The sequence below is a fragment of the Macaca fascicularis genome, chromosome 2 (assembly GCF_037993035.2).
Source record: "Macaca fascicularis isolate 582-1 chromosome 2, T2T-MFA8v1.1".
Classification (NCBI taxonomy): Eukaryota; Metazoa; Chordata; class Mammalia; order Primates; family Cercopithecidae; genus Macaca; species Macaca fascicularis.
The window spans coordinates 96,636,962-96,660,645 of record NC_088376.1 but is presented as its reverse complement, the minus strand read 5'-3'; the positions used below and the strand labels follow the sequence as shown (position 1 = coordinate 96,660,645).

The 23,684-nt window shown below is 43.7% G+C and overlaps 1 protein-coding gene across 1 annotated transcript; it reads left to right on the top strand.

Annotated features, from left to right (window-relative positions):
* The first annotated feature begins 15,930 nt into the window (after nt 1-15,930).
* MAGEF1 (MAGE family member F1) lies at nt 15,931-17,630 on the top strand. Its single transcript, XM_005546582.4, has one exon. It carries the CDS (start codon nt 16,174-16,176, stop codon nt 17,098-17,100), a length of 927 nt encoding a protein of 308 aa, XP_005546639.2. The 5' UTR covers nt 15,931-16,173; the 3' UTR covers nt 17,101-17,630.
* Nucleotides 17,631-23,684: the final 6,054 nt, after the last annotated feature.

Sequence of the window (23,684 nt, the reverse complement as noted above, 5' to 3'; positions counted from 1 at the left end):
GGGGATGAGATCTCTCCTGAAGACAGTGAAGAAGAAATCAGCACCAAAACAGACAGAGCTTTTGCACAGACTTCCAAGTTTAAAAAAAAAAAAAAAAAAAAAGTCTCTCCAAACTGATACACCCTTGTATTTTTCTTCCCTGGATGATTGTTGGGAGCTCTTTGAAAAGAATATCATCAGCATTCTTTGCAAATAACCCTCAGTTTGCTCACCTCTTGCTCTGCCGTGAACATCACAGAGTATTTCACAATGCTGTAACATTTTGCCTCTCAACTGAACGTATCTAAAGAAAAGTCATTGTCTTTTGTGGATACAAAACCGCACTTCTAGCAAGACCGGTCAAGGCATTGGGGTGAGGTAGTAAGCTAGTGTTTGCCCACCCCATTCCTTCTCTATGCAGCCTTGAGGCTTATTTACCACTAAAAAGAGCAATCATTTCTAATCATCCCGGGAAGAGACAGATCCTCATACAGAACTCTGTGATTCAGATGGTGGCATCAGACACAAGGGGAACTCTCGTCTTCTTCTCAACTCCATTCTTTATTTAGTGGGTCCATCTGAACTTTCAAGAGCACAGCTGTCCCAGCTTCTGCCCCAAGGCCAGGGCTGGTGCCATGGCACTGACCACGCAGAGGCAGCCCCCACACTGGTGAGGGCAGGCCCTGAGCCCTCACGATCAAGCCGTATCTTGTAAACAAGATTTTATGGGCTCATGTTACTCTCTCTGTTTATTTCTGTTTTTCCCCCAACCTGTGGTAAAGGCTGGTCTGAGGAATCCAGCCTGGTCTCAGCTGGCCTGTGTGTGTTGAAGGGTGGGGATGATGAGTGAGAAATCTCAAGGAGAAATTCTAGTCAACCCTCTCCACACAGAGACGCTCCCTTCATTGCTAAGCTTGCAGGAATTGGCTTTAATTCATTAGAAAAGGTGGCGACTTTTCCGCCACAGGATCTGGTGGAGCCAGGGAGGCCCTAGTTTTAGATGAACCAGGCAAAACACCAGGAAGGGGTCTCAAGCCCACGGGCTAAGCCCCCAGGCAGGTTATTAGAATTTGAGAATAGCATGAAGGCTGACTTCGTAGCAAGGAGCTGTGATGTTGGTGCCCAATTTGTAGGCTGTAGGGAGCACATTTTTTATCTATTTGCCAGGAGACAAAGTGGGTCCACCAATAGTTGATGGTAAGTGTACATTTGGGAGAGAGTGGCTCCATCCACAGATAGAATAGATCCAGCAAAGTTGGGAACCAAGCAGGCTGGACACATGTCACCTACTGTATTAGTCCGTTTTCACATTAATGATAAAGACATACCTGAGACTGGGTAATGTATAAAGAAAAAGAGACTCACAGTTCCACATAGCTGGGGAGGCCTCACAATCATAGCGGAAGGTGAAAGGCACATCTTACATCGTGGCAGGCAAGACAGAATGAGGGCCAAATGTAAGAGGAAACCCCTTATAAAAGCATCAGATCTCATGAGACTGATTCACTACCACGAGACCAGTATGGGGGAAACCTCCCCAGTAATTCAATTATCTCCCGCTGGGTCCCTCCCCCAACACATGGGAATTATGGGGCCACAATTCTTTTTTTTTTTTTTTTTTTTTTTTTTGAGACGGAGTCTCGCTCTGTCGCCCAGGCTGGAGTGCGGTGGCCGGATCTCAGCTCACTGCAAGCTCCACCTCCCGGGTTCACGCCATTCTCCTGCCTCAGCCTCCCGAGTAGCTGGGACTACAGGCGCCCGCCACCTCGCCCGGCTAGTTTTTTGTATTTTTTAGTAGAGACGGGGTTTCACCGTGTTAGCCAGGATGGTCTCGATCTCCTGACCTCGTGATCCGCCTGTCTTGGCCTCCCAAGGGAGCCACAATTCAAGATAAGATTTGGGTGGAGACACAGTCAAACTATATCACCTACATAAGTTTTTGAGGACAGAGAAGGAGCCAAGAGAAAAAGAGAACAAATATGCAAATAAAATAGAAATAAAAACTAAAGGTGTTTTCTGAAGATTTATTTCTCATTATCTCCCACTCTCCTCAGGAGTCAAAGTCAGCATGGTCCCAGGGATCCTCTAGAGGTAGGGGAAGCTGCATCAGGACGGGGACTAAAACAGCTCCATCTTAAAGACAAACTGACATCATCTCCGAAAGCCCTGAGGAACGTGCTCTTACACAGACCTGAGTGTTGGGGCTGTTCACTTTAGCAAGCACAGCAGCAGCCTAAACATCGCTGATACCTCCACCATCTGGCCTTCTGCTCCACAGAGCTGCCGCCCCAACTTGGGGCACGCTTTGGGAGAGAACCAGAGGGAAAAACCTCTCAGCAGTAAATGTGGATCTCACAAAGCCTGTGCACACAAGCAATGGTTCTCAGCCCTGCGTGCACATTAGAATCACCCGCAGAGTTTTTAAACACACCCATGCCTGGGCCCCACCACCAGAGGTTCTGATTTAATTGGTCTGGAGTAGGACCCAGGCATGGATATGTTTTCAAAGCTCCCCAGGTGATTCTAACGTACAGCCAGAGCCCAGAACCACCACGTTATACAATAGGAGAGGCCCTCGGGCTCTCACTCAGATCCCAGTTACTCTTAATTTATATATACTTCGAACAATCCTGTTGTCTGGTTTTCTAGCTGTTATAAGATTAAAAGCAGTACTTTTAGAAGGGGAGAGAAAGGCTGCTAATGAAAAGACACTAAAAGCAGCAAGACATAACACATGGAAGTCTGATCACAGGGTAAAGATAGAAAACCTATAAAAAGCAAGCACAGCATCCAACCTCTCCCCACTCCAGCATATCTTATTTACAGTCAAGGCCTGAGGGCTCACTTGATGGGGAGAAGGGAGCATGATGGTTGCAGTGTAAAGGGCAAGTGATAAATATTGACTGTCCATGATGTGAAAGGCATGTGTAGACAGTCGCTACAAACATTAGCTCATTTAATTCTCATTACAGTCCTATACATATTATTATCCCATTTTATAGGTGAAGAAACCAAGACTCAGGGAGGATCATTGGTTTGCTCAAAGTTGCACCAGCAGTGAGCTACAAAGCTAGGATTTGAATGTCAAATGTCAATCCATTTGACTCAAAAGCTCACATCTGTTAGAAAGTGCCACATCTGCCTGCTAAGCTAATATTTCTAATGATGACCCAAAGTGTAGAGCTGCGTTCCCTTCAGTGTCCAGCTGTTCAAGATGTTCACTTTAGGAATAGTTACACACACACACACACACACACACACAAATATGTGCTTTTTAACAGTGATGAAAGAATTGAGTACCCATACAGGAAATAAATAAATAAATAATACACGTTATTTCCCAGCTCACACCATTCATCAAAATGAATACCAGATGGATAAAGATGGAAATGAAATCGTAAAGGTACTAGAAGAAAATATGAGTGAATATTTTATAATCTTAGGATGGGGAAGGACTTTCTAAACATGTCAACAAAAGCAGAGACCATAGAGGAAAAGATTAATAGATTTGACTACAAAAAAAATTAAAAACTTCTGTACATCAAAACCCACCATAAATTGAAAAAATATTCAGCCTCACTAACATTCAAAGAAAGGCAAATTAAAACGGCAATAAGAGACCTTTTTTTGCTGATCAGATTGGCAATGATTAAAAAGAATTATTATACTGAGAGTTGGCATGGGTAGGGGAATCTGCACTCACACATGGTTGGAGGGGGTGTAAACTGGTATAAAGGCATTTTGGCAATATGTATGAAAAAAGCCTAAGGAGGCACATATCTTTGACCCAGAAATTCCATGTATAAAAATGGAAAGGACAGGATTGATTCACTATACACACAAATGCATGTGTGCCAGGATTTTATTCACCGATGCACTGTTTGGAATATTGAAAAACCAGAAGCAACCTGAAAGTTTAACAAAAACGAATTAGTCAAATAAATTATGCAACACATAAAAAGCAATACTATATAGCTATCAAAAATGGTGCTGTATAGACAGACCAATGGAACAGACTAGAAAGCACAGAAACAGACCCAAGTAAATACGAGAATCTGGTCTATAAAAAATATCAAATCAGTGAGACAAAGATAGATTTTTAAATAAAGCGCATTTGGCTAACTGGAAAAAGATAGAAGCTGGATCAATATTTCTCACAGCACGCCAGGATAAATTTCAACTGGATCAGAGAAATAAATGCGGAAAATAAAACCATAAAATTGCCAGAATAATAATAGAACTCTTTTATAATCTTGGAGCAGTGAAGACTTTTCTAACTGATTCAAAAATCAAGAAGTCATGAAATAAAAGACTGAAAAATACATCTACATAAAAATCTTAAAACTCCTGCATGGATAAACCCCATAAGCAAAGTAGAAAAATAAATGGCTAACTGAAAAAAAAATTACAACTCATTTCGCAGAAGGTCAATCACTCTAATACATATTTGTTTCTATAAATCAAAACCAATATCCCAACAAAAAGGTACCCATTTTCAGAAAAAAACACAAATAGTTTTTAAGCGTATGAAAGAATGTTCAATCTTATCTATAATAACAGGAGAGCAAATTATATAGGAGTTGCAATGATATACCCCCTTTTCACCTATCAGATTTGCACATATCCAAAATATACTCACTTGCTAATGTTGTAGGGAAAGAGATACCCTCATTCTTTGCTGGTAGGAGTGCAACATGGTACATCCTTATGAAGGGCAATTTGATATTTTCTATTGATGTTACTGATAATCTATTTTCCCCTTGATTCATCAGTCCTACTCTCAGAATTTTTCCTGCAAATATATTTGCACATGGACAGAAATGACATATGTACATATTATAGAATTATGTATAACAGCAGAATATCAGGAATATTTCGAATGTCCAATTATATGGGCTGGTTAGATATTATGATCCATCCATACCATGAAATACCAGGAAACTCTCTATATACTGATATGGAAGTCTCCACTATACGCCATTTTTTTGGTTGTATTTTTGTTTTTTTTTTTAAGGAAGGTGCCAGAGGGGAGGGATGAACAGGTGGACACGGGAGATTTTTAGGGCAGTGAAAATACTTTGTATGATTCTATAGTGGTGGATATATGTCATGATACATTTGTCCAAACTCACAGAATAAACAACACCAAGAGTGAACCCTAATGTAAAATATGGTCTTTGGTGATAATGATGCCAATGTATGTTTGTCAACTGTAACAAATGTGTTAATTGTATGTTAATCCCCCAGCAGTCGATACATTTGTTACAATTGATACATTTAACAAATGCAATACATTTGTTACAAAAATTGATACATTTGTTACAATCAGTACATTTAACAAGTGTATTACAATTGATACATTTATTATTATTTATTATCATTTGTTAATACATTTAACAAATGTATTACATTTGTTACAGAAGTTGTTATATTTGTTAAAGTTAATATATTTAACAAATGTATTATAATTGATACATTATTATTATTTATTATATATATTTATTATTGTTACAATGGATACTTTTAACAAATGCATCAATTGTAACAAATGTATCAGCTGGTGGGGGACATTGATAGTGAAGGAGGCTATGCACGTGTGCAGACAGGATATACATGGGAAATCTCTGAATCCTGCTCTCAATTTTGCTGTGAACCTAAAACTGCTAAAAAGTAATGGTCTCTACAAAAAACAAAAACAAAAAAGTAAGGTGCCCAATAGCGTATACAGTGTGTTATCTTCTGTGTAAGAAAGGATGGGGAATATATATCTGCATTTGCTTGTAACTAGGAGAAGCAGTGACCTATGGGAAGGGAAGGCAGAGAACCAAGTGAATGGGGACGTGTGGGAACAAGAATTCTCAACATATGCTTTTTAATGTTTTGATTTTTGAACTGTGTAAAAGCATTATCTATTTTTAAAATAAAATTAATACGTAATGGTACAGATTAATTTGTGTTGACATAGATTTTCAAAATCGATTTAGTGCATAAAGTAGGTCACAATTATATATAGAATAATCCCAACTTTTAAAAATATATCATACTTACACGGTCCTACTCATCTATATTGGGAAATAGGAAAGAATAGAAAGATATAGTCTAAAATACTAATAGTGGCTACCTTTAGTTAGTGGGATTTAGGGTTATTTCGTTTTAATTGTTTTTCTTTTTATCTGTATTTTCTAATGTTTATAAAAATCATGATTTATTTATTGATTTATTTATTGAGACGGAGTCATGCACTGTTGCCCAGGCTGGAGTGCAGTGGCGCGATCTCGGCTCACTGCAAGCTCCGCCTCCCGGGTATCTGGGACTACAGGCGCCCGCCACCACGCCCGGCTAATTTTTTGTACTTTTAGTAGAGACGGGATTTCATCGTGTTAGCCAGGATGGTCCCGATCTCCTGACCTCGCGATCCACCCTCCTCGGCCTCCCAAAGTGCTGGGACTACAGGCGTGAGACACCGGGCCCGGCCATGTTTTATTTTTGTAATTATGAAAATAAAGACTGAAAACTTACCTCAAACAAGTCCCAAGGAAAAATGAATAATCTAGGAAAGATATTTGCAACATGACAAAAAATTTCATATCTTTACTATTTAAAGAACTCTTGCAAAAAATAAGAAAAAGAAGAACGGTCCAGGAAAAACTCAAATAAATAACAGGATGAATGTTAAACACTTATACAATGTATTATTAGAAAGCAGTAAAATGATAATATTGAACACTAATGACAAGGATAGTCATTATCTATTAAGAAAAAGCAGGCTTGGCCGGGCGCGGTGGCTCACGCCTGTAATCCCAGCACGTTGGGAGGCTGAGGCGGGCGGATCACAAGGTCAGGAGATAGAGACCATCCTGGCTAACATGGTGAAACCCCGTCTCTACTAAAAATACAAAAAATTAGCCGGGCGCAGAGGCGGGCGCCTGTAGTCCCAGCTACTCGGGAGGCTGAGGCAGGAGAATGGCGTCGGCCCAGGAGGAGGAGCTTGCAGTGAGCCGAGATCGCGCCACTGCACTCCAGCCTGGGCGACAGAGCGAGACTCCGTCTCAAAAAAAAAAAAAAGAAAAAGAAAAAGAAAAAGCAGGCTAGAAAATAGTATTGTTTTAATAAAAATGTATCTATACCAGACTTATAGACTTTATTCAATGTATCTATTTATGTATAGATATAAACATATGCACAGAATTAAATCTGTGAGGCTAGGCACTGAAAGGTATACAGATATGATTTCTGAATGGTAACTTTTCAGGTGTTTAATTGTTTTCTTGCCTTAACTTACATTTTTCAGCAATAAAATGATTACTTGTATAAGAGAAAATATTTATAATATTTCCCTGTGAAAAATTTTGCCACAAATAAGTTCCCCACATTTTATTTAATAATGAAAAACTGAAAACAAACTAAATCTATAACAATAGGCATTAAAGGTGACAAGGGATCCACGGGCAACTTCAATCACAAATAATTACCTTACAGGAAAATATTAATTAGAGTGAAAGACTCAAGGTATGTGAAGAAATATATGTTATGCATATACAAAGCCAAAGTATACATGCGGTATACACAAAATGACTCCATTAAAAAAATAAAATTGTATGTACTTAGAAAAATTGGAGGAGGACACCCACCAATGTATTTGTTTTCTGTAGTTGCTCCTGGGTGGTGGAATTACAGGTGTTTTTCTGTTTTGGTTTTTTTATTTTTGATGGTCAAGATTTTCTCAATTTTCTACAATAAATAGTATCTTCTAAAAATTAGGAGAAAAAGCACTAAGTTATTTTGTAATGCTTTAAAAACAAAGATGATTCAATAAACAAATTATGAACTACATAAGAACTGACCCCTCCAGAAAGACCCATATGAGTTAGGGATTTTGGCTAATTGAGGTGGGCTATCTCCATCTACTGATGACAAGGAGAAGTCAAGCGCGGCCTTGGTCTTCAGCGAGGATGCTTATCCCCCCTTCCTCCTTCCCTTGAGTCTCTCTTGACCATAGGGTGTTGGCCACCACACTGGGTAAAACAAAACTGCCCACCAGCGTATGAAGGCTGGATGCTGCAACAAGGCAGTGCTCCCCAAGAATCACTGGTCCAGTCACTCACCATCCAGCAGGTAAGCTAACAGGCCTGTTGAGCCAGAAGGTAGTTGGAGGGCAGCATCATCGATGAAGAGGCCAGGGCACGAAGGTTCTCTGCAAGACTTGTTCCTGGCCCAGACCCTCTCTCCACTGCTTCTGCTATAGCCTCCTTGGCCATCTTAGTCTTATCGCTGAGTTTGTTAAAAGAAAGGAGCTGCCAGGCATGGTGGCTCATGCCTCTAATCCCAGCACTTTTGGAGGCTGAGATGGGCAGATCACCTGAGGTCAGGAGTTCAAGACCAGCCTGACCAACATGGTGAAACCTCGTCTCTGCTAAAAATACAAAAATTAGCCGGGCATGGTGGCTCACGCCTGTAATCCCAGCTACTTGGGAGGCTGAGGCAGGAGAATCACTTGAACCCAGGAGGTGGAGGTTGCAGTAAGCCGAGATGGAGCTATTGCGCTCCAGTCTGGGCGACAAGAGTGAAACTCCATCTCAAAAAATAAAATAAGATAAAATAGAATAAAATAAAGGAGCAGTTACAAGGTGGGTGTCTCTCAGGCAGCCCCCTCCAAAAGTACCAGGGCAAAGAGGTGAGCTCTGAGGCCCAGGCAGCCCCCAGGCCCTTTATGTCTCCGGAGAGTTTATTGCAACAGCCTCCTAAGTGGCTTCTTGCCCTCAGTCCCCACCCTGCCCAACCTCTCTTCCAGGCCCCTGCCTCCCATCTTGAAATACAGCTAACAATTTTATTCCTGGGATCAAAACAGTTTGTGTAAAATCAGTGCTTCTCAATCTTTACCACTGAAGCACACCAACAGTAGACAAAAGAAATGCCTTATGTTCCCCCAGGGTACTGCAGAGCCTGAAGCTCCTGCCAGCACACCCAAACTCTCTTTGAAGTCTCCTGTTTTCTCTTAAAAATTCATGAGAATTTTGCATTCTACTCCATGATATATCTGAATTTCTTTTAATATGAAGATGTTTAAAATTATTCACTTCAAGGAAAATTGATGTCCCTGAAAGAAATACTGTGTTTATCTGGAGGCTTCAAGTATCCTCCTTGGAGAATTATCTACAGGATAAAATCCAAACTCCTGACAAGCAAGGCTCTTTAAAATTTGGCCTTCACAAACCATTCTGCTTTTCTCCTCCTCCACCTCGGCACACACTCCAGCGTCTGGGCCACCTGGACTCTTGTCATTTCCTGATATGCCAGCTTCTTCCTAGTCCCTGTGTGCGTTTTTGCTTCCTTTGGGACCACACTCCCTGCCTGTTGACAACCCACTATTCCTAAAGGCCTCAAGGGGGATCAAACACCACCTCCCACAGGAAACCTCTGATCGCCCAAGACAGATATGATGTGAGAGGTGCCGTGAAAATAGCCTGTGTTTTGGAATCAGAAGGCTGGTGTTCATCCTGACTCCAGCTCTTGACAGTGGAAACATTATCTAACTTCTCTTAAATTTCATTTGTAAAATGGGGAATAATTATGCTTCCCTCAAAGGGCTGTTCCGGGGATTAAATAAGATTCAAGCAATTGTGCAGTGCCCAGCACATACTCCCTTCCACCCCTCCAAATTCCCATAACACTTTATTGATACCACTGATGTCAAGAGCACACATTGACGTAGTCATTCTTTTTACGACAGCTTATTCCCTGAAATAGATCAGTGGTTCCCAATGTCCCAAAAAGCTTCTTGTATTACCCCCATGGTCCCACAGCTTGAAAGATTTTGGTTATTAAATCAAACATATTTATGAAATAATAGCCTGCTTTTCTCAGTTCGTGATCCTAGTAAGCTCTCTGAACATGGAGAACCCTGCCAGCCTTTCCTCTCATACCTAACTCTAGGGACTTGGAGTTGGGAGCCACCCACCAAGACCGTAAACGCCTGGAATCTACAGCCCTGTCTCCACGCTTCCCACAGCACCTTACTCAGTGCCTTGGGCTTAAAACACACCTAGTAACTGCTTGTGGCATAAACAAGAAGTTTCACACACATGACAGGGGGAGAAGCCCTCTCCAAATGAGCTGGGTGGTGTGCAGAAAGGGGTCATTGTTATGGGAGGCAGAGCTGGAGGCGAGCCCTTCTCCCTCCATCCACCCGGAGCAGCACCCCCAATTACACCAGCTGGCCTCCAACTTCTGTGTGTGAGCCGATTAAAAAGCACCCTCTCTTCAGTGTCTGGAAACTCCTGCAAGGAAAGTTTGCTGCCCAAAGTTGGCTTTTGACTAGAGTCTTAATAAGAGGCCTCAGCAGGCTGTGGTTAGAGAGACAATGTCACTTAGAGGAGCAGCTTGAAGCGGCAGTTAAGAGAAGAATTATTTTAATGAATACATTTCCTTTCAATTGTATGGGAATATCAAGATCCCATTAGAATGGGGAAGCAATTAGAACTAATAAAGATGAATGCACAGTGCTCTGTGCGTGCGGAATAACAAGCAGCCCACAAAGGGGCTCCGGAGAGGCCGCTCTAATCCAAGCGGACCGGCGGCCAGCAGAGGGGAAACGGCTCTGTTCAGCCACTCAAAGACCCCGCATCCTGCACATTCTGATCACGGCCTGCAAATGGCGTGAGGTGGGCCTCGGAGGTGGGGGTTGGGGCCCCCGCCCTTGCCTGGCCTCTTGGGGATTGAGATGGGCTGTTGGCAGCCCCTTGGCAACAGCCATTCAGACCAGGGCCCTGGCTCCTGGCCAGGCTCTCGCCCGCCCCTTGCACTGGGCCTCATTGTGTCCAGGTGGCAAATGCCTTCTCGCCAACTCTCCTTCAAGGTTTAGAGAGGGGGTGGGACAGTGGAAGAGGGAGAAGGGGAAGAATGAGTAGGGGGCCTTCTGCCCCCTGCCATTCCCCCTCCCCCGCAGGCCAGGGTCTGCTCCTCCTCTGGGTTTGGTGTTATATTACAGACACTGGTGAGTCACTGGCAGCCAAACACAGAAGTACTGTTGCTTACACAATTACTCTTCAAACAGTAACAAACAATTTTCATTACCCAAGTCAGATCGAATCATCTGCCTGGCCATCCTGCCTCAATCCCAGCCCCACAGAGGGACCCAAAGCCTCACACTCTGCCCATTCTGCTCTGACAAAACCAGCCTTCAATTTGTCCCAGCCTAGGGATAGGGACAAAGCTCTTCCTCTGATCCCTGCTTGAAGCCGGATCAGCTGCACGGCTATCAAGACTGTCAGGAGAAATAGGGAAGACACAAGCACCTATGCAGCCTGGGGACCATCAGATCTGGGGTGACATGTTACTCAGCACCTATGTGAAGAAGGCATTCAAGAGTTTGGAGGACTCTATTGCCAAGTTTAGAAGGAATCCAACAAGATAACCCTGGCTCCGTACCAAAGTATTCACTGGCCTCAAATAGAGTGTCAGTACTTGACATTTCTTTATTTAATCTTTTTTGGCCAGACAGTTTTTTCAACGAGGAATGTGTAAGCTATTCCGAAATGTCTGTATAAGAGGCCAGTCACCCTCATTACTGGGATTTTTCCACCACGTCTCTTTTAGAAAAGGGTCTGTAATATTTTATATTTATTTCTTAACGGTGGAGCATTTTAAACGCATATTTACATTTATAATCTTGATTGAACTTCAAAATAACTCTGTGAGGATGGGCAAAACAAGGGTTGTCAGGGCCTAAAGATGAGGAAAAGGTGGCTCAGAGAGGTTCAGCAGCCTGTGCAAGGTCACAGAATGGGCGAGTACTGACGTGCTTCAGCACTTTGTACCAGGACACCTCCTCCGCATCTCCACAGCGTGCTGGCATTCCAGGACAGCTCAGCCGCAGATCTACTTTTCCAGTGGAACATCCTTCTCCCTTCCACGTATGAAACTGTACGAAGCACTGTGAGCTTTTGAAGACTCTAGTCTAGGCTAAGAAGGATCCTCTCTCAAGAAGATTCCAACCCAATAGTCATTGAAGTATATGTTTCATCATCTCCCAAACCAAAGACATATACCTTTTGTCCCTTTTAAAAGCTTAGGTAAGGAATGTGTTAAAAGTCTGCCTGTTGCCGGGCACGGTGGCTCACGCCCGGTAATCCCAGCACTTTGGGAGGCCGAGGAGGGCGGATCACGAGGTCAGGAGATCGAGACCATCCTGGCTAACACGGTGAAACCCCGTCTCTACTAAAAAACACACAAAAAACTAGCCGGGTGAGGTGGCGGGCGCCTGTAGTCCCAGCTACTCGGGAGGCTGAGGCAGGAGAATGAGGTGAACCCTGGAGATGGAGCTTGCAGTGAGCTGAGATGGCGCCACTACACTCCAGCCTGGACGACAGAGCGAGACTGCATTTCAGAAAAAAGAAAAAAAAAAAAGTCTGCCTGTCCAGTTACATGGTGGACATAATGAAATGAGAAAAATGATTGTTTGCATCCCTTCCACTATAACATGGTAACGTCTAGGGACTGGCAAGTGGTAAAGCAAAGTCCATTCACCTTTCTTACTCCTCACCACCTCCCATACCTAAAGGGCTGTTCATTTTTTAAAATCCTTTTTATTTCTATAAATTTTGAGGTATGATTCATACACTATGAAATGCATACCTGCCTGGGTGTGGTAGCTCATGCCTCTAATCCCAGCACTTTGGGAGGCTGAGGCAGGTGGATCACTTGAGGTCAGGAGTTTGAGACCAGCCTGGCCAACATGGTGAAACCCCATGTCTACTAAAAATACAAAAATTAACCAGGTGTGGTGGCACATACCTGTAATCCCAGCTACTCTGGAGGCTGAGGCAAGAGAATCACTTGAACCTGGAAGGTGGAGGTTGCAGTGGCAGGGACTGCAGTGAGCTGAGATTGTGCCACTGCACTACTCCAGCCTGGATAACAGAGTGAGATCCTGTTTCAAAAAAAGAAAAGAAATGCATAGCTATTAAGTGTACAGTCTGACAAGTTTTGACAAATGTATACCTACATCCAAATCAAGACACAGAACATTGCCATCACCTCCGAAAGTTCCTGGATACCCCTTTCCAGTCAACACCACCCCATGCCTCCACTGTCCTAATTTCTATCACCGTAGATTAGTTTATCCTGCCTTGAACATCAAATGGATGGAATCATATTATATGTATAATCTTTTGTATCTTTCTTCTGTCACTCAACATATCTGCCGGACTCATTCACATGGTGTCAGTAATTTGTTCCTTCTTATGAGCAGTATTGTCATTCATTCAGTTCTTAAAATCCAGCCCTATTACCACAGATTTGTCCCTCAAAATTCTTTTCATTTAATGTATCTTCTGCATGCTCCTTTCCATGCATATATCTCCTGCATATCTTCCTGGCAATCCTTGTAGTGAGGAAAATATGCAAGTGGACTATTTTATCTCTAGCCCCGTCCTTTTAGGTATGGGTGGCTCGCTCTACCTTCAGGAAAAACAGATAACCAGGCAGTCTTGCTTCAGAGTTTACAAATCTGGGTTTTCATTTCTTGTCTAGCACTTAACAGATGGGTGGTTTGGGGCAGGTGATTTAACCTCTCTGTGACTGTTTTCCCATTTGTAAATGTGGATAATAATACCTTCTTAATAGGGATTTGTGAGGACTAAATTATATTGTACATAAAATGTTTGGCACAATGAAAACTAATAACAGCCTTGAGCTGGGCTATAATAAACATCTTCTCCTGCTTCATTCACATACTTTCAGTTTTTGTAAGTCATATGATACAAATGGGTATATATTTTCAAAAGTTTTTAAAAGGAAGATTTCATATTTAGATTTAGAAAAGTCTGTCAGATATTTACTTAAAATAAGTAACTGTTATTTCCCAGGGAAAAAAAGTAAAGCATTCTGTCATTTATTCATTGCCAATTATATATCGAGTATTGACTATGAGAAGCTCTTCAAAAGAGTTAAAGACATAGCCCTAGCTTTTAGGATGTTTGGTTTGGGAAGAGTAATAAGATAAGCACAACACATTATAGTACAAAGTATAGTAAATGATAATAATAATTAACATCCACAAATGTAGTGGTTAAGAGCACGGTCTCTGGAGTCATACTATATGGGCTCACGTCCCAGCTGTGTGATGTTGGGCAAGTTGCTTAACCTCCTTGTGTGTAACCTCACCTGGAAAATGGGGCTAATAATACCACTTACCTAGCAGGGCTACAGTATTGGAAAAAAGTGGCCCAGAGTGTTTGAGCATCCTGTGCAAGGTCACAGAATGGGTGAGTACTGACCTGGTTCTGTGCTTTGTCCCAGGACACCTCCTCCGCATCTCCACAGAGTGCTAGGCATTCCAGGACAGTTCATCTTGCAATTCTAATATTGTATATTGCATATAAAAATATGCAATAATTAACAGCTAACATTTATTGAATATCAATATGTACCAAGCACTGTGTTAAATGCTTATGTGCGTTACTTCACATAATCTCCACAATGCTGTTACTACTATTATACTCATTTTACTGATAAGGCAACAGAAGGGCAGAAGTTTAGGTAACTTGCCCAAGATTATACAGCCAGTAAGTAGCAAACTGTGCCACAGAAAAGACACAATCATCTATAAAATGGGGATGATGGTATTAGTACCTACATTAGTGAGAATCCGATGAATTAATATTTGAAAAATGCTTAGAATGGAGCTTGGCACCTAATAGGCCTGTATACGTGGTTGTTAACAAATTGCTAAGGTGATTCAGAGATGACAATAAATAACTTCTATGCATGGTGACTAACGAAGGTTTGGGAAGGTGATGTTTAAACTGGGCCCTGAATGGTGGACAGGATTTGGAGAAATGGAGGTAACAAAGAAGGCATTTCAGACAGGGAAAGGAGGGAGGGAGGGAGGGAGGGAGGAAGGAAGGGAGGAAGGAAGGAAGGAAGGAAGGAAGGGAGGGAGGGAGGGAGGGAGGGAGGGAGGAAGGGAGGCAGGAAGGGAAGGAGGGAGGGAAGGAGGGAGGGAGGAAGGTAGAAGGGGAGGAAGGAAAGAAGAAGGGAAGTAAAGAAGGAAGGAAGGAGCAAGAAGCGGAAGCAAGCTCAGAGTCTGTAAAAAGAGAAAAAGAAGAAATACATGGCAGTAGTCAAATTTGACTTGGGCAAAAACAAAAAGCAAAACAAAAACAAACAAACAAAACCAAAAAACTTCCCCTTTCTTCCAACCAGTCCCTATTTCTGCTGTACTTCCTCAGTATATCTTATCATTTTCCTCTGATCCCCATGGAATCTGCTGTCCTTACTCCCTTACCATAATGACCCATTGAATAATATTTATTGAGTTCCTCTCTGTGTCAGGCACTGCTCTAGGCACTGAAGATACACCCCAGTGAATAGGCCAGGTCCCAATTCCTAGTTTGCACTATAATAATCCTCCAAACTGGATTATAGCTTTTAGCCGGCCGAACTCCAATCCATCTTCCACAATACCACCAGAACATGAAGACACAGATCTGGTCTGGACACTCACTTGCTTAAATCCCGCTGCAGTATTTTCTCTTTATGTCCAGAATAAATTTCAATCTCCCTAGCATCCCTTACTAATTGTCTCGCACAGTCTTACCTCCCAGCCTTCACCGTGCACTCTGCACTAGAGCCACGGTAAAGCACTGAAAATCCGAGATACACACACTTACAAATAGGCACTTGCAGAAAGAACGTGAGTGGCACTCCATCCCTATTTCATCCCTTGTACACTGAAACTTCCCCAGTCTGCATGCCTTGGATGGGAGAGTCCTGGTTACATTTCCCCGCCCCCGAGTTTTCGAGCCTAAAATCCGGCACAGGGTGCACCCACGTCCCACCCTCCAGGGCACTTCCACTTATAGCAGCCCGGGCACACGCCCCCACCCAGAAGGGGCCGGAAAAGGAGGGGCTTCGCGCGGCGCTAGGGTCGCCATCCTGGCTGAGGTGGCCGGAAGCGGCCCCTCGCGCGGGCGCGGACTGAGGCTGCGCGCCGCAGGTCCCGGCTGCTGGCGGCGTTGCGGCAGCAGGTTTGACTCCCGTGTGGTGCGGCCCAGCAGCTACAAAGTTCCTTCTGCCATTGCTCCTCGTACTCCCGCCGCCCCAGCCGCTGTCCAGCCTCTCCCCCGGGGCTTGCACGGCGGCTTCCACACCCCTCGGCCCGTGCACGCGCTGTGCACCTGCCTGCCCGAAAACATGTTGCAGACACCAGAGAGCAGGGGGCTCCCGGTCCCGCAGGCCGAGGGGGAGAAGGATGGCGGCCATGATGGTGAGACCCGGGCCCGGACCGCCTCGCAGGAGCGCCCCAAGGAGGAGCTTGGCGCCGGGAGGGAGGAGGGGGCTGCGGAGCCCGCCCTCACCCGGAAAGGCGCGAGGGCCTTGGCAGCCAAAGCCTTGGCAAGGCGCAGGGCCTGCCGCCGTCTGAATCGGACGGTGGCGGAGTTGGTGCAGTTCCTCCTGGTGAAAGACAAGAAGAAGAGTCCCATCACACGCTCGGAGATGGTGAAATACGTTATTGGAGACTTGAAGGCTCTGTTCCCGAACATCATCGCAAGGGCCGCAGAGCATCTGCGGTATGTCTTTGGTTTTGAGCTGAAACAGTTTGACCGCAAGCACCACACTTACATCCTGATCAACAAACTAAAACCTCTTGAGGAGGAAGAGGAGGAGGAGGATCTGGGAGGAGATGGCCCCAGGTTGGGTCTGTTAATGATGATCCTGGGCCTTATCTATATGAGAGGTAATAGGGCCAGGGAAGCCCAAGTCTGGGAGATGCTGCATCGGTTGGGGATGCAACCCTCAAAGTATCATTTCCTCTTTGGGTATCCGAAGAGGCTTATTATGGAAGATTTTGTGCAGCAGCGATACCTCAGTTACAGGCGGGTGCCTCACACCAGTCCACCGGAATATGAATTCTCTTGGGGTCCCCGAAGCAACCTGGAAATCAGCAAGATGAAAGTCCTGGGGTTCGTGGCCAAGCTGCATAAGAAGGAACCCCAGCACTGGCCAGTGCAGTACCGTGAGGCCCTAGCAGACGAGGCCGACAGGGCCAGAGCCAAGGCCAGAGCTGAAGCCAGTATGAGGGCCAGGGCCAGTGCTAGGGCCGGCATCCACCTCTGGTGAGGGTTGGTGAAAAGTTGGCCAGTGGGGTCCCCGTGGGGATGAGCTACTGTCCTGAGTCATAAGTAGTATAGGTGGGGCGAGGGTCTTATTTCTGTAGAAATAGTGTGACTTTAAGGATTTAGATTTTGTATCTTATGTTTTGTTACATTTAATAATACTGTTAAAATGCTGTTTGTAAATGAGATTGTTCTACTTTTTCCTGTAGGATTTTGTTGTAGAGTTTTGCTGGTTTTGTAAAATGGCTTGAAGAACTTTGTATTTATACTGTGATTTTGAACAGATTATGGAGCATTGGAAGGAAGGCTGTACTTTAATGGTTTGAAGGAACTCAGCAGTATGATGATCTGGTTCCAGGAGAAAAAATAGCTGATTGGTGTCTAGCCTCCCAATACTTTTGTCTGTTGTATATAAAAGAAGAAAGGCTGGCATGTACCTCCATTTGCTTAGCTATTTGAGTATCTATAGAAAAATTAAAATGTAATGAATTAGTATACCCTGGTACATTTAATAAATTAAACATTTGTGGAGTATCTTGTTTTTTGTGATGCACTGTGTGGGCACTTGGGGTTAGAATACTAAACAAGATAAAGGTCCTGCTTTTTTTCAGAGTTGGAGAGTAAGTAAATAAACGAGAAATTAACAGTGCAGTAAGTTGAAGACTACAAAGGGATATTTAACCCAGCTGGGGTGATTGAGTGAGGTTTGTTGTAATCTCAGCACTTTGGGAGGCTGAGGCGGGCTGATCACCTGAGGTCAAGAGTTCAAGACCAGCCTGGCCACCCTGGTCAGTAGTAGAAACCTTGTTTCTACTAAAATTACAAAAATTAGCCAGGCGTGGTGGTGCACGCTTGTAATCCCAGCTACTTGGGAGGCCAAGGCACGAGAATCCCTTGAATCTAGGAGGTGGAGGTTGCAGTGAGCCGAGATCACGACACAGCACTCCAGCCTGGGCGATAGAGCAAGACCCTTTCTCAGAAAAAAATAAAAAATAAAAATACTGATTTCAGATTACAGCTACTACTCAGTAACATGAGCAGTACTTGATACATGGCAGATCTGGAAAATACTCTACCTTCACCAGTGTCCTCTTTCCAGACCAGATTGTTAACAGTGCACAAAGATGGTGATTGTTAAAATTTTGACCCTTTCTGTCTCCTTTTCAACTTCTACAGGGTTCCCTCTTCTACCAAAGCCCTCAGAGATCAAATAAGGTAATACTTCTGGAATATTATGTAGTGTGAACGAAGGGTACATAAATCTACTACTACCAAGAATTTCCACTTCAAGATTTCTCTTCTGGCACCAGGAAGCCCAGTTCTCCCTTCCATGTTTCTACCTACTGCTTTCCACCTGCCACCTCCCATTTGGAGGAGACTTGTAAGGCATCCCTCCCCTTCATATTATCCGTGGAGAGTCATCCGTAAGCAGCTCTGGCTTCTTCAATGCCCACCACCTTCTGTGAGGATAAATCCCATAGAAAAGGTACTTAGAATAATAGGTAATTTAGAGAAGTGATTCCCAAACCAGAGGGTGGGGGGCAGGGCGGGCAGATCGTGAAACTGTTCCCCTGCAACTGCCATAAACAGAAGAGCTGCTTTCTTTTCTCTTGTCAGTTTTTTCTTCCATTTGTGTCCAAGTAACATCTCTGAGGATGTTAAGGTTGGCATGGAATACAAACTACTTTGGAACATAGGGATCCACCAAATCAGATTGGGACAAAAGCTACCAGCTTATGGGCAAAAAAGTTGGTAATGGTTAAAAATACAACTTCTGAATAGTTTATAATTCATTAAATGTAAATATTGAGTGCCCACTCGGTGCTAACAACATTGATGGGTACCAGAACTATTAAAATGAGAAGACTTGGCTGGGCGTGGTGGCTCACGCGTGTAATCCCAGCACTTTGGGAGGCTGAGGTGGGTGGATCACGAGGTCAGGAGTTCGAGACCAGCCTGGCCAGCATAGTGAAACCCTGTCTCTATTAAAAATACAAAAATTAGCTGGGTGTGGTGGCGCACGCCTGTAATCCCAGCTACTCAGGAGGCTGAAGCAGGAGAATCTCTTGAACCCAGGAGGTGGAGGTTGCAGTGAGCCGATATCGTGCCACTGCACTCCAGCCTGGGCAACAGAGCAAGACCTCCGTCTCAAAAAAAAAAAAAAAAAAAAAAGACTGGCTTTGCCCTCTAGGAGCAATAATGATAGTTTCTCACATTTGTATTTTCTCACAGGGATGAGAGGTCAGATTACTGGGTGATTTGCCTAAGGCCTTTTGGTTGGTAAAATGCAGTACCAAGACTATAACCCGAGTCTGTTGCCCCAAAATCCAGTGTGTTTCATTCTAGTACATTGTTCCCCATTCCTAGCCTTCAATTTTGGTCATCACAACTCCAAAAAACAAGTGAGGTGTGTGTAATTATCTCCAGTCACCACTGCAGTTGTTACGGGAGTGAGATAGAGTAGAAATTCTCCCTGTCTTACCAATGACAGAGGTGGCTTTGCTCAAGGTCAAACGTAGTGGTGCATGGTAAAGACAGGACTAACGGGACCATTGACTAAATATCTACTAAAGGCCAAAGGCATTCTTTTTCTCCTTTTCACAAGCACATTGCAAATACCTCTATTTGACAGACACTAATGATAGTAGTGTTACCAATTATTTTTTTAATACCTAAGATGAGCCAGCTTTTTATGCTTTACATGTTTTAATGATTTTTTTTTTTTTTTTTGAGATGGAGTCTCGCTTAGTCGCCCAGGCTAGAGTGCAATGGCGCGATCTCGGCTCACTGCAAGCTCTGCCTCCCGGATTCCCTCCATTCTCCTGCCTCAGCCTCCTGCCACACCCGGCTAATTTTTTGCATTTTTAGTAGAGACGGGGTTTCACTGTGTTAGCCAGGATGGTCTCGATCTCCTGACCTCATGATCTGCTTGCCTCGGCCTCCCAAAGTGTTGGGATTACAGGCGTGAGCCACCGCGCCTGGCCTAGTGATTTTTATAACTGTCTTAGAAGATATCATCTGTTCCATTTTGCATGAGGCAAACAGACTCAGATGCTATAAGGGTCTCACAGATAGACCATGACAGAACAAGGATTGGAGATGAAATCTGAGTCAAGAGGTCGCACTTTTCACTATTGTACATTTCCTTCTTGAGATTCCTTCCAGACTTGAGTCATTTGTCTCCTGAATCATCTTCTTTCTTCAGACACCACTGTCTCTCTGGAGATGCAAACAAGGGCTGTGTAGCCAAGGTAATTATGAGAAGTCGCTGCCCAGCAGGTAAAAATGAGGATAAAATACAGTTGGGGCATTATCTTTGAATGTTGGTCCCAGCTCTACCTACTCTTCCCAGTGTTCTCAGAGTGCTGGCTACAAGTAGAATGTATTTTTGCTCAAACTTAGCGTATTTTGCCCTTACAAACTGTGTTTCCTCAGTCTTCAGTCTGCCCTCTCCACTAAACTTCAAATTCATCTTTCATGCCATGGAATAATCAAATAGCATTTGTGGATCTGCAAATATGATTCCCAGCACTGTTTTCAAATAATACAAAATGCTGGCAGAACTGGTACCCTTGCCTCAGGATGAAAGACCTCCATTGCAGATGTCCTTATCAGCTTCCCAGAAGTGCTAATAGTGTGGTCTCTGGGCCCATATGTGGAGCAGACATTGGCCATGTTAAGGGCAAGACACAGATTCTTCTCTTGCTTATGGCCACTCACATGAGGGAGAAGGAAGGCCTAGATCCCCCCTCCTGCCCCCTTCAGACACACACAGAACTAGATCTTCCTGGGTGAAACACTGTGTGTGTGGGGCAGGGAAGATTTGGTTGAGGGAGTGTTGGCAGATGGATTACTCCAAATCATATTTATTATAGTGCAACTAGGAAGCAAAGCCAGTGAAGGAAATTCCCTCGAAAACTATGAATCAGAGACTGATTTGAGTAATAATAAAACTCTGGTCTCTCGCACAGCCGGCTCTGCATGAATTACTCTTTCTCTATTGTAATTCCCCTGTCTGATGAATTGGCTGTCTAGGCAGTGGCAATGTGAACCCTTTCGGCAGTTACAAATTTGGGGGCTCATCCGGGATTCATCGCTGGAGGGGGGCCAGTGAACCATGGACAGGTAGCCCCACTCCAATGATGGATCCAGAAGCCAGCCCAAGCAGTCACCTAGTTCTCTTGAACTGGGGGCTAACTCCAGTACTCTGTACTGGCAGGGTGCTGCCAACCCAATGTGCATGGATTTAATTACAATGGAGAAATAGTCCCAGGGAGACATCCCTTAACTGTAGCCCTATCACAGGGTGTCTATTGTATCCCCAGTGTGGGATGTCTGGTGAGTATCCTAGGTGCTGCCAACACCTTCTTCCTTCTCCTGACTGGTTCTGTAGCACTATGGTGGGGTGTCTGTAGCTCCATTGCGGGGTGTGTGTTTGGCTCCTGTGCGGGTCTTGGTTGGCTCTTTCTAATCAGTAGGAAGAGTCCTGGTTTGAGAGACTTCTCTTCAATCAGGAAGATTTCGAGGAGGTTTCTCAGAGAATAGGAGAATAGTTTGGAAGGGACACTCTTGGAGTTCTAGGTTAGGGATCTGATTTGGAAGGCCATCTGTCCATCTCATTTTTGTGTGTGTTTGTATATGTAGAAAGCATCTCAGAGGGGTTGCTAATGAAAGTCCAGCAGGCCTAACTCAGAGAACTCTCCTTATTTGTCTGGTCACATTCAATGAGCTCTAAAGAAGGCTCAACAGGCCTCTCGGGGTAACTGTCTGGTCTTCCCCTTGCTCAGAGACCCCATTGTGAATTACCGTTCAGAGGTCATCCATCCCCACCTGGAGTGGGTCAAAGACAACAGGGACCAATGGAAAAATTTTGACCTTTGCTAGGCTGATATTGGGTGCTGCACGAAGTGACTAATGTCTGTTTTGTTATGTGTATTTTGCTGGGATGGAAAATGTTAATTCGGTTCCCCATGTAGCCCATTGGGCAGCATCTTGCAAACTGAGAATCTTGTCTTTGGTTCCATAAAGCAGGAAAGGGTGATTTTCTCTTGTAAGTGACTTAAACCCCACAGCTATAGCACAAGCAAGCAGGGTCACCAGAAGCTGCTTCATTCTTCTGGAAGCTGCAGAGAAAGGGAACCCAGAAACCTGGTATCCCAACAAAAAGGGTAAGAAATTCTTACCAGCCAAGTTTCTTGTCTCTTTCTCTTTGTCTGGATAAACAGTGAACTATTTGTCTCCTCTGCAAGGGTTTGATTAATAGAAAAAAGGACTTGTGAGACTAGTCTTAGGCTGTAGCACATCTGGTGTACTTTGTGCAAAGAATTTGTCTTTCTGTGTTCTGTAATGGAGAGAGGGCTGCCACAGGATAGAATGTGGGTTTAGGACCCCTATAAGCCTGCTTTTCAAGTCAGCTTGGCAGGCTGGTCAGTTACACATTTTGCTACGGGTCCCTGAAACGAATACTCTATGAAATTTCTCTGTCTTGTTTTGTGTCCTTAAGAGCTTAACCTTGTGACCATGTGTGGATACTTTTTTTCGTTTCCACCAGCCAGAGCACAGGAATTTTGGGGTTCATGTCATAGTCCTAAAAGTTTTCCCTGAACAGTTAAAAGCCTTGCAAGCTTGAAATTGGCTTCTCTATGCTCCTTCTGGGAAAAGCAACAGAAGCTTCTCAATGCTGTATAGCTCAGTAGCTAAGCCTTTATCTTTTGACAGTGGTGGCCTGGGTTCAATTATTGGCTTCTGGAGTGATTCCTTTCTGGTTTGTTATTTGTGTAACTTTGCCATTTACTGAGATTTTTTTCTTTTATAAATAGCTTCTGATTTCCTGTCTTGAATTTTCCTTTCTCTGAACTACCTTGTGGAGATTCTAAATCTTGTAAAAAAAAAAAAAAAAAAAAAAAAAGAAAAGAAAAGAAAGAAACTGCTTACCATGTCTTTGAAGCACCTAGGAGGTTACCTTTGGTAAAGTTCAGAAGCTAGAAATATTGGCCACTTGTCATGGCTAACGTTGGGTACTAAGAGTTTTGAAAGGATTTCTTTTTTAAAGAGCACTATGGTTAAAAGTCAGCTTAATTAAAAGTGGATAAACAAGCTCTAAATGTATTTAAAAGGCCTTTATGTGTTTCTCTTCTTGGAACTTGTTTTTCTGGAAAAATTTTTTCTTCTCAGTCGGCTGAAATATTTTTCTTCATTTGTTTTGTCTTGCCACTCTTAATGCACACATGAGAGGCCCTCAGATAACTTCTGGTAGCCTGGGACTCCTTGGGAAAAACAGAGGAGGCACCACAGACCCTGTTTTGGGAAAAACAAAAGCAAAAACAAAACGTCTGTTTTCCTCATGAAACACCAGGAGTTAAAAATGGATGGCTCCCTCTCAAAACCAAAGGCTCTGGTCTGTTCTGCACTGTGTTGTCGACGGTTTTGAGTTTTGGGGGTACCAGAAATTACTTCTCACTATGAGAGAGCTTTGGTGTGTAATAACTAGGTAGGAAGTATACTTTAAGGGATGGCTAATAGCAGTTATGGAGGGATACTTGACTCTGCACGCTTGGATCAGAGAAGCATGTTCGTGGACACCTGGAA